At 36.5% G+C, this 12,883-nt stretch overlaps 2 protein-coding genes and 1 non-coding gene across 6 annotated transcripts in view; 2 read left to right on the top strand and 1 right to left on the bottom strand.

Moving 5' to 3' along the window:
* The window catches only part of GTF2E2 (general transcription factor IIE subunit 2), a 74,727-nt gene that overhangs the window by 52,682 nt on the left and 9,162 nt on the right, over positions 1 to 12,883 (bottom strand). For all 3 annotated transcript variants that reach the window (XM_004277143.3, XM_033400596.2, XM_033400595.2), the window contains exon 3: positions 276 to 367. In XM_004277143.3, the coding sequence (XP_004277191.1) occupies positions 276 to 367 (92 nt within the window). The remainder of the gene's footprint in view (positions 1 to 275; positions 368 to 12,883) is intronic.
* LOC117195656 (U6 spliceosomal RNA) lies at positions 926 to 1,032 on the top strand. The gene has a single exon (XR_004475429.1). It is a non-coding gene; the product is annotated as a U6 spliceosomal RNA (small nuclear RNA).
* On the top strand, positions 2,918 to 11,191 carry SMIM18 (small integral membrane protein 18). Of its 2 annotated transcripts, none has more exons than XM_012535666.3 (3): positions 2,918 to 3,026; positions 9,969 to 10,047; positions 10,716 to 11,191. In XM_012535666.3, the coding sequence occupies exon 3, from the start codon at positions 10,753 to 10,755 to the stop codon at positions 11,047 to 11,049; it is 297 nt and encodes a 98-aa protein (XP_012391120.1). In that variant the 5' UTR covers positions 2,918 to 3,026; positions 9,969 to 10,047; positions 10,716 to 10,752; the 3' UTR covers positions 11,050 to 11,191. The 2 variants fall into 2 exon arrangements, with proteins under 2 accessions (XP_012391120.1, XP_033256492.1); XM_033400601.2 differs by having other exon boundaries at positions 2,967 to 3,026; positions 9,988 to 10,047.

Here is a 12,883-nt window from a genome sequence, read left to right as displayed (position 1 = left end):
AATTGTGTACTTGAACTAATGTAATGTAAATCAAATACACTTAGATGACTCACTGCAATGCTAACTTGATATAATGTAAAAGGCTTCAGGCAGTAAATTTTTTTTTTTTTTTTTTTACAGTTTTGAGGTATAACGGGCATAACATAAACAACAAATATTGAAACATACAATTTGATAAATTTTGACATGTATATACAAATTTACTTCTGAAAATACCAATCCCCTACTTCCACCAAAAGTCAACAGAATTTCTGTTAGCTGAGAAAAGTACTTACCTTCATGTAATTCACAATCTTAGCAAGAACACCAAACTTATATCCAGAGCTTCCTGATAGAGCTTTCAAGTTAAATGATCCATTGTTATGATCTGAAAATGAGGTTCAAAAAGCAATTATAACATTTTCATATTAGATGTGACTACTGACTTTTAAGCAACTAAGATGATTTTAACTCTGGTAAAATATTTGTTTTGGAGTCTTCCTATCTAGTAAATTCTACCCTATAAAATTTTGGTGACAAATTCAAAATCTGCATGCATAATAACTATTTTCTCACCAAGGATGGAAGCAAAGTATAAATAATTCAAAGGCATTAAAATACATTTCTTTTATAAGTACCTTTATCTCACCCTTTCCTTAAGTCTGATTAGATTTCCACCATAATTAGAAGCAAGGTTTATTAAACAAGAGGACAATACAAATCTCAATCCATAGTGCTTTTCTAACAACCTTAAAAACCATGAGAAGTGAGTGGATTACTTCTAAGGGATAAAAAGTTCAATTTATCACCAATGACATCAATTTCTGCTTATCAACTTAAAAAAAATAAATGGGTATTGATTAATGGGAATTAATAAAAAGTATGATACAATAACTATTTTAAGGTAAATTTTAAAGATATATTAGGAATAAAAAAAATAAGCAATGTGCTCGCTTCAGCAGCACATATACTAAAATTGGAACAATACAGAGAAGATTAGCATGGCCCCTGCGCAAGGATGACACGCAAATTCGTGAATCATTCCATATTTTTACCTAAGTGTCCATCGACAGATGAATGGATAAAGAAGATGTGGCACATATATACAATGGAATATTACTCAGCCATAAAAAGAAACAAAATTGAGTGTAGTGAGGTGAATGGACCTAGAGTCTGTCATACACAGTAAAGTCAGTCAGAAAAACAAATACCATATGCTAACACATATATATGGAATCTAAAAAAAAAAGGTTCTGAAGAACCTAGGGGCAGGACAGGAATAAAGATGCAGATGTAGAGAATGGACTTGAGGACATGGGGAGGGGGAAGGGTAAGCTGGGACAAAGTGAGAGAGTGGCATGGACATATATATATACTACCAAATGTAAAACAGATAGCTAGTGGGAAGCAGCCGCAAAGCACAGGGAGATCAGCTCAGTGCTTTGTGATCACCTAGAGGGGTGGGATAGGGAGGGTGGGAGGGAGACACAAGAGGGAGGAGATATGGGGACATATGTATATGTATAGCTGATTCACTTTGTTATAAAGCAGAAACTAACACACCACTGTAAAGCAATTATACTCCAATAAAGACGTTAAAAAAAACACATAAGCACTGCCACTGCATAAACGTGGATACTTAAAAAGAATGTAGCATGAAACAAGGAGCAATCTACATAGAAGATCATTTGGTTCAGAACATATACCATTCTGTTGCATATTTACAGGCAGAAATCCTAATGCTACCATTGCATCACAAATGCATTCGATTAGCCATAGGCAGGAAGAGTAAAAAAAAGTCACTGTAAATACCAGGAAGACATTTCATAAGTACACATTCTATTAGCCAGGCATCAGATCAGATATTATAAAGTTCCCATGTGGCTGATCCACAAAGGAAGAGGTTAAATAAAAGGGGGGAGAGTCCATTTCTGGCACCAGGTTGGTAATAATAATTTAAACAAAAGAATGCATTAGAATAACCACAAGTCAAATTAACAACTGTCAGAGATCCACGGGAACAGCTTCTAGAAGGCAACATAATATTCCTTTGAGATTAGTTAGTGAAAAGACTTTATTGAATGATTTTTTGAGACCTCATATGCAATTTTCCTTTAAAAATAACTTTGTTGGGCTTCCCTGGTGGCACAGTGGTTGAGAGTCCGCCTGCCGATGCAGGGGACACGGGTTCGTGCCCCGGTCCGGGAAGATCCCACATGCCGTGGAGCAGCTAGGCCCGTGAGCCATGGCCACGCAACGGGAGAGGCCACACACAACAGTGAGAGGCCCGCGTACCACAAAAAAAAAAACCCCTTGACTGTTAAGCTTAGACCACAACTCTAATACACTGTAAGAAAATCATTCTACCTCTACACATCCAACTGAGGATTCTTTTGCAATTTAACTTTCACAGACTGCTTTTTTCTTAACACAGGTGGTGTACCTACCAAAACTTACCTTTCTCCCAAATAATAGAAATAAAAACCTTATTTCCTTTCTTCTTCCTCAGAATTTCATCTAAATCAAACCACCACATAGAAATAATCACTTTCAGAGAGCAAGTTTTACGTAAATAACAAGTATTAGAAAGAGAGAAAGCAAATATCATTTATGAGATCTTACACTTCATGGAGGAAACACCACGCTGGTAAACCTGAACTGTTTGTTTCCCAGGTTACTGCCTCTCTTGACATTATCTTCTAGCCCTAGCACTGAAATAATCACTGAAGGATCTGAAATTCTACAGCTAAGCACTATGGAATCATCAATTTGTTACTAACTCACAAATTCCTGTGCAGAAATTTAGCTGAAAGACAAAAAAATAAGGCCAAAATAAGGGGTGACAGTTGAGAACCCAGACGGCTCTATTCAAGTTTATGAATGATTTACTCCTAGGGTGGCAGGACTTAATGCAAATGCACGTAGAGGAAACTGTCAGCTCCATTGTGGTTCAACCAATAGAAGCACAGCTCCATCTTGGCTGTGCACTAGACTGCATTACAAACAGACGGATACCATCGCTTCAACTGCAGCCTTTCAGACAAGAGGTAGGTTATACGATCTTTTCATTTAATAATACATGTCCTTATGATACAATATAAATATTTTACCATAAAAACGAAGCAGAAAGCTTTGTTCCTACTAAAGACCCCAAGAAATGTATTCATGTCATTGTTTGGCAGGATTTTATTATGAAAATATGAAGACTATCTTTGCTATTTGATAAGCACCCTTACCATCTGTGCCTTAACAGAAAATCATTACATTTTCTATGAACCTAATCTATATCCAGACCTCAGAGTAAGCCATATGCATGTGATGTTAAAAGGTTGCTTGCAAATTTCATTTTCTCTGAGCTATTTCATTTCAGCGGTTTGGTTTGTCTTAACAAAGGATTTTTCTTAAAGAAAAATCTAGACTAAAAGCAAATCCAGGACTAAAGCTTTCTGATTGTATGTGCAAATTTAAAGCATTTATAAGAAAGTTTGCTGTATTTTAAGGAATATGAGAAAATAATTCAAAATTTTATTTGACTTTGAGTGTAGATGCAGAGAATGCCAATAAATTATCACACTGTGATTTTTATATAAAAATAAAAAGACCATAAAGGTACCATTACGTAGGCTGCATTATACTGTAACCAAAGAGACCATTTATAGAGCTTCAGACTTTCATACATTTTCATTAAAATAATTCCCTACAGTCAAATTTTAAAGTCTCTATCACTATAACATACAAATCATGCTATTAAATAAAAACCTTCTTAAGCAGTGTTTCATTTTTCATATGCCACAAAAATATACATTTATCACAGTATTTCTATATAATATTAAAGTTATTCTTAAACCAAACTTAAAATACACAGTAAGTCGTTTTGATAAACTAAATTTTAAAATAAAAATATGCTCTAAGAAGAATTGGTTATGGGAGGAAGGAGGGTACCTTTCAAGGTAATATGATTACTTTCATAGCTAAAAGCAATCATTCATGCCTACTAAAAATTATTATTCAACTGCTGACCGAATTTCTAATTCTACAATATTAAAGCATGAAAAAATAATTATTTAGTAAATGCTAGAGTTCCAGGATATTACCTATATATACTGACCTAAGATCCAAATTCTGTCCTTTTCTTTGCTGGTAAATCTATTTTAAATTTTAAAGGTTTTTTTTTCATAAATTTTATTCCTTCTGTTTCTTAACCAGTGTTCTGCTAGCATGAGCAAAGTATCCCTTACAAAGCCCAAAGGTTGCTGTAAGAAGATATTAGATCTCTCCAGGTTCAGTACAATGTGGTTAACTGCCTAGAAAACATTCCTGTTTGCTATACGAAGTACGGGAGCTCAAAAAAAAAGTCTCAGATAAAATAAAAATAACTTTGTCAAATAAAACAGTTAACTCGTAACTCAAATTTCAGGTAAATTGTAGACAAAAACTCCTGCCACCCACATTTTTTAAACATTATAATCAGCCTACATTTTACTGGCAATATATCTATAGTTAGTACAGATGGAGGCTCATTGCTGTTTAGCCAAACTAACTAAAGACATGGCCTAAGCCAGAGAGTTCCAGCGTTGGGTGCGTTGTTCTATATATAAAGGCTATTACGATTAACTGATCATATTTCAAAGTGATATGCTTAAATGCACTAGAGAATTCAATTCAAGGCCTTTTTCCACAAATAGAGCAAAAGCATAATTTTATTCTGATCTGGCAATTCAAGGTTCCAGAACAGTTCCAAGTCCTATCCTTGTAAATATTTCACTAGGGCCTTTTAAAATGGGAGGAAAAATAGATGATGGGAATATATTGGAAAATAATAATAAACTAAAAATTATATATATAAGAGACTGTTCCTACTTTTTACTGTTTGCGCTCACTTTTCGTAAGGCATGTTACAGCATTTGCTTCACATAAATTTACATTTTAATTTCAAAAATAGTCTCAAAATACAAGAAAATCCTAATGATAAATGTCTTTCTATGTATCTAATTATGTCTAATTCATCAAAGCAAGATTTAGATTTTATCCTAAACTTAACACACAAAATTATTAGAGCTCTACCGTACTCTGAAAGAATAAACCACATTAAATTTAAGGTAGAAAATGAATCTATATTACAGGGTTTACTTTTTCCAGATATGCCCAGAAGCTAACAAAAAGTGAATGTTTTGAGATGCTCATCAGTTATCAACACACTCACAAATGGCACACTGTCATCATTCACAACATAAACCTGACATGTATATATACTCTTTCTGAAAACTGCTTAGATGCTCCTAACAAAACTTACAAGTACCCTTGGCAATGGCACATACTGCTATCCAGTCACTATCACAAGTATAATTATCATAAGCATATTTGTGTGTGGATAAAGTACACAGTCTTACCAAAGTCACAATTTACTAATCCTAATTTTTTAGAAGTAATCCAAACACAATGGATTATTAAAAACCAAAGGCAAGGAATACTTCTGGGTTTGAATAAATAATACACTCAAATGGTTCAAAAACCAAAGGAATATAACAAGGTACATCTTGACAAGTCTCACACACATCCCGGTCTCCCGACTCTACTCTCCAACCAACCCCACAAATAATCATTGTTATTAATTTCTATATATCCCCAAGATTTTTGTGCAGATACAAGCAACTAAAAATATATATTATTTCCCTTTTTCCTCCTGCACTTTGTTTACTTAAAAACATATCCTAGAAATCTTTCCATGTCACTATAGTCACCTCATTCATGCTTAACATCCGACTGTGTGAGTATACTACATTAATTTAACCAGAAGAACAGTTCATTGATGGGTACAAGTTAACTTCAAAGTAAGTGAATTTAGTTGTGTGTCTGTCTGCCTGCCCCGCTTCTTGCCTCCCCTTATCTCTCCCTTCCCATCTCTCCCCCCCCTCCCTCCCGCTCTATTTTTTAGGAGCAAGGGGACCTGAAAATTTTTTAAGCAGTTCACTTGTACCTCAAAAATAAATAGAATATAAAGTTCCTTAAGCAAACTTTCTAATCATTCTAAAATTTCATTTTGAAACAGTAACCTACATTATTAGTCTTTACAATTTCTCCCCAGTCTTAAGAAGTCACCATAAATTTAAAAAGGCCTACTCATGGGACTTCCCTGGTGGTCCAGTGGTAAAGAATCTGCCTTCCAATGCAGGGGATGTGGGTTTGATCCCTGGTCGGGGAACTAAGATCCCACATGCCGCGGGGCAACTAATCCCGCATGCCACAACTACTGAGCCCGCACATTTCAACAAGAGAAAACCCGAACACCACAACTAGAGAGAAGCCCACGCGCCACAACAAAGACAGGACACAGCCAAAAATAAAAATAACAATAAATGAAATAAATATTAAAATAAATAAAAATAAAAAGGCCTGCTCATAATAAATTAAAATACAAAGTAATAAATTCAGTATAATTTCAACCAGGTATGAGTTATAGATTTATACAGCCAATGTCTAGGATAAAAGAAAAAAATTACAAGTTTGATATGTTACAGAGATAAGATTATAGGTGATGCTATTTTTTTAAGTTAATTATTTATTACTTTTGGCTGCGCTGGGTCTTCGTTGCTGCGGGCTTTCTCTAGTTGCGGCGAGCGGGGGCTACTCTTTGTTGCAGTGCGCGGGCTTCTCACTGCGGTGGCTTCTCTTGTTGTGGAGCATGGGCTCTAGGCACACGGGCTTCAGTAGTTGTGGCATGCGGGCTCTAGAGCGCAGGCTCAGTAGTTGTGGCGCACGGGCTTAGTTGCTCCGCGGCATGTGGGATCTTCCCGGACCAGGGCTCAAACTCGTGTCACCTGCGTTGGCAGGCGGATTCTTAACCACTGTACCACCAGGGAAGCCCATAGGTGATGCTTTTAATTTTTATTTTAAATTGCTATAATGATATTTTTGATATCAATAATGAAATAGCAGTTTAAATTAATGTTAATTAATAGGGTAGATTAATTACAGAGGCATAATGTAGAAATTACCTCACTCTACTCTCTCCTCCCTCGCCTACCATTGTTTCCCCTGCAGTCAGTTCCAATGCCAGAGAAATCTTCAAAAGAAATTCCCAAATTTTAAAAAGGAATCAACCTGAAAGGCCTTAACAGAAAGTCTAAGGAATACTTTAATCAGTGCTGAAGAGGGCTAGGTTGGCCAAGGTAAAATTATTAGACAGACCCTCAAGCAATTCTTCCTGTTCTTTACCTACCCACATAAGTCGCACAATCCCCCATTTCACCAAGGTCCTAATCTTCTTCCTCTCCCTCTCCTCTATTAGCTCTCTTTTAAAAAAAAAAAAAGCATCTGAAACTCATTCACACTGAAGTAAAAATAATTGTAACAATGTTTGTTACCCCTCCCAGGAATATCTGCATTTTAGCAGTGCTAAAAATCCTAAGGGAGTTCCAAAGCTGAACATTTTTCAGGCATTTGTGTGTCTGTGCACATGCATTCATGACACTATCAGCAAGGCTGGATCAAAAAGGACTTAACTTTTGTCTCCGTTTGAGTTAGTTTCTATAGGTTACTTGACTATTTGTGTAAAAGGTGGTTAAGTTCAGAGGCAGCAACAACGCAGAGGTGGAGGGGTAGCCTATCAGGACTCCACACTGCACAACCCCAATTTACACTGTATTCTACCTGAATGGCACCCACCCCACAACAAAACATGACTGGTGCTCCCCAGAGCTGTACAACGCAGCAGCCTGCTTTCTATAAGGGTGTGCTTGGAAGAGAAAAATTCAAAAGATAAAAGAGTAACTTTGAGGGCTTCCCTGGTGGCACAGTGGTTGAGAGTCGGCCTGCCGATGCAGGGGACATGGGTTCGTGCCCCGGTCTGGGAGGATCCCACATGCCGCGGAGCGGCTGGACCCGTGAGCCATGGCCGCTGAGCCTGAGTGTCCGGAGCCTGTGCTCCGCAATGGGAGAAGCCACAGCAGTGAGAGGCTCACGTACCGCAAAAAAAAAAAAAAAAAAAAAAAAAAAAGAGTAACTTTGAAAGGCTGGGTCTCTTGACATAGTTTGAAATATTGTAATGTAACGGGAAGTTACTCAAATACCTGTGTTCCAGACAATGCATTTTTGTATGTCCCAGAAAAGAAGCAATTAATTCAATTACTGTCCATTAGTCTCTTGTCCCTCATTTCAAGGTGAAAGGTGACCAAGCACCATAAATGGATTCTTAAATCCAACAAGAAAAAATGAATTTATTAAGCCTTTACTTTTGGCCTCAGATCATCAATTTAACCTTCAAAATATATGAAGGAAAAAAGGAAGAGACCAAGTCCATCCAAAGAAGTGAGATGATCCGCCATGCAAATCAAATTTAAAGAAAAACGAAAAAAAAACCTTAGAAAATATTAGTTTATTAACCCCAAAGTTTTAAAATTATATTTATAAAGAAAACAGAAATCTTAGGAATTATATTGTTATGTTTGGGGGTTTTAAGTCAGTTTTTAATCTTTTTTGGTGTGAAAATGATATAGTGGTTATATTTAAAGACAGAGTCCTCACCTTTTAAGAGATATATACTGAAATATTCCTAGATGAAGTGACATGATGTCTGGGATTTGCCTCAAAATAATCCATGGAATGGAAGTGAGCAGAGATATAGACTGGCCAAGAATTGATCAATGAAGCTGTGTTATAAGCACATGGGTGTTTATTATACTCATACTTCTGTAGTACCTTGAAATTTTCTATAAATGGAACATACTCTCACACACAAGTTATCTCCAGCACTTAGAAAAGTATTTGTTGGGACTTCCCTGGTGGTCCAGCAGTTAAGACTCCATGCTCCCAACACAGGGGGCCTGGGTTCAATCCCTGGTCAGGGAACTAGATCCCACATGCCGCAACTAAGAGCCCACATGCTGCAACTAAAAGATCCCGTGTGCCGCAGCTAAAGATCCCGCATGCCGCAATTAAAGATCCCGCATGCCACAACTAAAGATCCCGTGTACCCAACAAAAATCCCACATGCTACAACTGAGACCCAGCGCAGCCAAACAAATAAATAAATATTTTTTAAAAAAGGATTTGTTACTCAGTAGGTAATCAATAAACATTTGTTTACAAGAATGAAAGTCTATTTACAACTATGTAGCAAAAAAATCACACAAAACATTTCTTTCATAAAAGCAAGCACACAAACTGACAACAGTCACTGAATTAGGGAAGTGGAACTATGGGGTTTTTTCCTCTCATTTCAAAAAGTTTCTTAGTATATAGAGATATTTTATAATTTTTTCAAAAAACTTGAGCTATTTTGGGGGTTTTTGTTTATTTATTTTTGACTGGGTCAGGTCTTAGATGCAGCACGCGGGATCTTCATTGCGGCATGTGGGCTTCTCTCTAGTTGTGGTGTTCAGGCTTTCTCTCTCTAGTTGGGCATGCAGGCTCCAGAGCACGTGGGCTCTGCAGTTTGTGGCACGTGGGCTCTCTAGTTGAGGCACGCAGGCTCAGTAGCCTTGCAGCATGTGGGAATCTTAGTTCCCCAACCAGAGACTGAACCCGCGGTCCCCTGCATTGGAAGGTGGATTCTTTACCACTGGACCACCAGGGAAGTCCCCTTAAAAACATATTTTTGAATGATTAAGATAATAAAATCATTTATTATTTTTAATACTATCAGATCTTTAATCTTTACAGTCCCACTTAAGGTCCAACAAGTATCAGGTCAACAAGAGCAAAGCTTAATGCAAGAACAGTGACACTTTAACTCACTGGTTAATTCTGTGAGATGGAATAATAATTTAATAATACATACCTTTGGGATGCTGCATTTGCCTGTTTTTTTTTAATATTCCTGTCCATTGGTCATTTAGGTATTATGAAACATTTAAGACTATCATATACATAACCCAAAAAAATCCTAAGATTAAGGTCTCTTCATAGGCAACTTTAATCTAAAACTGTTTTATCCTTATTCTGAAAACTGTCATTATTTGGCTTTTCTTTCTCTACTATTTTTCACTCAGCCATTATTTCCTGATTCAGATCACCTGTCCTGGAAGTTTAAAGGAGTGGAAATAGACAGAAATACACTGAACCAAGAAGGTGAGAAGGATCCACAAGGGTAATGGGAAAAGCTCTTCTGCAGACAGTTTGAAGAACACAACTTTAAAATGCTAAGATTTTTTTTTGTAGATAACAGCTCTCTGACCGGTGCTTTAATCAAATTTTAAACCAATTCAGCTGCCTTTTTTCTCCCTCCATTAGCAGTTAATTTCTGTATATGAAGCTTGATCATAAATATTTGTCTAACAAATGATATACATTAAAAAATACATGGTATGGGGGCTTCCCTGGTGTCGCAGTGGTTGAGAGTCCGCCTGCCGATGCAGGGGACACGGGTTCGTGCCTTGGTCCGGGAAGATCCCACATGCCGCAGAGCGGCTGCGCCCATGAGCCATGGCCACTGAGCCTGCTCATCCAGAGCCTGTGCTCTGCAACGGGAGAGGCCACAACAGTGAGAGGCCCGCATACCACAAAAAAATAAAAGTAAAAAAATAAAATAAATTAAAAACTACATAGTATCGTTTACAGAGTACACTGCATAAATATCGAAAAAATTTCAAGAATACCATTCAGACATTAATTCTGACAGAAAATAAGGAATACTCATGCAGCCTATATAAATTTACTAACAAATCTTAGAAATTGACATTTGAATTGACCAATCTGTAGAGTTTGGTTACATATATTCATTTTCTACCTTTCTACAGATTCAAACGAGCTATATAAGAAGTGGAATCTCTAAGAATGGCCTCCCAGAGCTCAAGCCTCTGGAATGAAACAACTACATCTGTTTATCAGTACTTTGGTTTTCAAGTTCAAAAAATTTACCCTTTCCATGATAACTGGAACACTGCCTGCTTTGTCATTCTGCTTTTATTTATATTTACAGTGGTATCTTTAGTGGTGCTGGCTTTCCTTTATGAAGCGCTTGACTGCTGTTGCTGTGTAAAAAACAAAACTGTGAAAGACTTGAAAAATGAACCGAACCCTCTTAGAAGTATGATGGACAACATCAGAAAACGTGAAACTGAAGTGGTCTAGTACTCTACATAAGATGAACAAAAGCTCTGAAAACAGCCGTCAATTACTGAGAAAAAAAGAAAAATTTCTGAGGTCAACCGTTATTACAAAACCGACTACGAATAATTAAAAGATTTCTACTAGAAGGGAAAAACAAGTTAAATATGCACTTTCTGTGTGTGTATCGATTTCATTAAATATACTATAAAACTTTCACAAATGTGAATAATTTACCAATCTATTTAAAATAACACTTCAAAAACTAGTTAAAAGATTCCTAGAGCTCAATACTAGGCATTAAAAAGTAAACTGGAAACCAAAAGAAAGGCTAATGATCCCAAAATAACATACCTAAACAAACCATGTGAACTAAAAAACAGAGTACTATCCTTCATATATTTTGGTAATTAAAATGCTACTTAAAATACTTATCTAAATCCATAGTAAAATATTCCCACTTACACGTAAGTTCTTACTTACTAAGAAGCAATACTTTCTAGTTTATTGAAGACAACTAAAATATTTTTAAAGATTTAAGTTTTATGTAGGATTAGTGTGGAAAAAAAAGACTCAAAATACTCAGCAAGGTCACAAGGACACTTGCATAAACTTTTCATAAAATTGACTTACTGTTTAGTAAGAAATACATGGTCTAAGATGAGCTGTTTTCAAACTAAAACTTTCTAGCATACCCCCCTAAATTGCATTTCTTGAGCTTGTTCTTTCATTATGTCTCTCGCATTCACACTCCCAAGGACTAAGATACCCAATGCAAAAAGACTGCCAGGTAACTCCCTGACAGTTCAGTAGTCAGGACTGGATGATTTCACTGCCGGGACCTGGGTTCAATCCCTGGTCCGGGAATTAAGATCCCGAAAGCCGCGCAGTGTGGCCAAAAAAAAAAAAAGACTGCCAAAAAAGTCAAGAGCAAGTCAAAAGCTAGGACCACTTAACACCTGTTAAGAAATATGGCAATCTTATTTCTTGGAATGCCAAAGGCTGTACAGTATTCTATTTTATAACCCTGACACTATTTTGCTGCTACCCATGAGCAAACCAAAATATGCTTTTAACCACTACACTATAACTGCCCTTAGACCAGAAATGTCACTCCTGGAAATTTATTCTGAGAAATTACTTCAAAAGAAAAAACTGAAGATACAAAGATGTTTACAATAGCATTACTCAAAATAACAAAATAATTGGAAGTAACGGCACTTAACTAAATGTGTCTCATCAACATTAAGAAGCAACTGAAAATTATGGCAAAACAGAAAATACTTGACATGGGAAGTGAAAAATAAGTATCTGTCATTTTCAACTTAAAGAGCCCTACATGCCAGCCTGAAATCACTTTTCCACACAATGTTTTTATATATTTTTTTAACATTAGAAAAAAATAACATAACCAACTTTCAAAGGACTTGTGGAACTTAGGTATACAAAATATTCTGGTAACCAAGAGCTACTCTGAGCACTTGTTAAAACCACATTTTCATAAATGGAAAACTTTGGGGTCCTTGCCATAGATGGGAAGCATACAGGTCCTTTGATAACTAGATTTTTTGATAACCTACACTACCTTTTCCCTACCCTACCCTGTAATCTATTTAGCCATTTAACAAATATGTACTGAGTGCTTCCATGTGTGAGGGATTAGGTTACAATGGCAAACAAGTAATCATGCAATTACAGTGGCACACAATAGCTTTGTCAGAAACAGGGAGTGCTCTGGGAATTCAAAGGCCAAGCAATAAACACAAATTGGAAAGTGGGAATGACTTTAAAGCTGAAACCTAGAAGAGGAATAGGAGTTAACCAAAGGAAAGAGGGAAGGAGGTAAGAAAGAACGTTC

The sequence above is a fragment of the Orcinus orca genome, chromosome 21, assembly GCF_937001465.1.
Source record: "Orcinus orca chromosome 21, mOrcOrc1.1, whole genome shotgun sequence".
Lineage (NCBI taxonomy): Eukaryota > Metazoa > Chordata > Mammalia > Artiodactyla > Delphinidae > Orcinus > Orcinus orca.
This window is presented reverse-complemented; position numbering and strand designations above follow the sequence as displayed.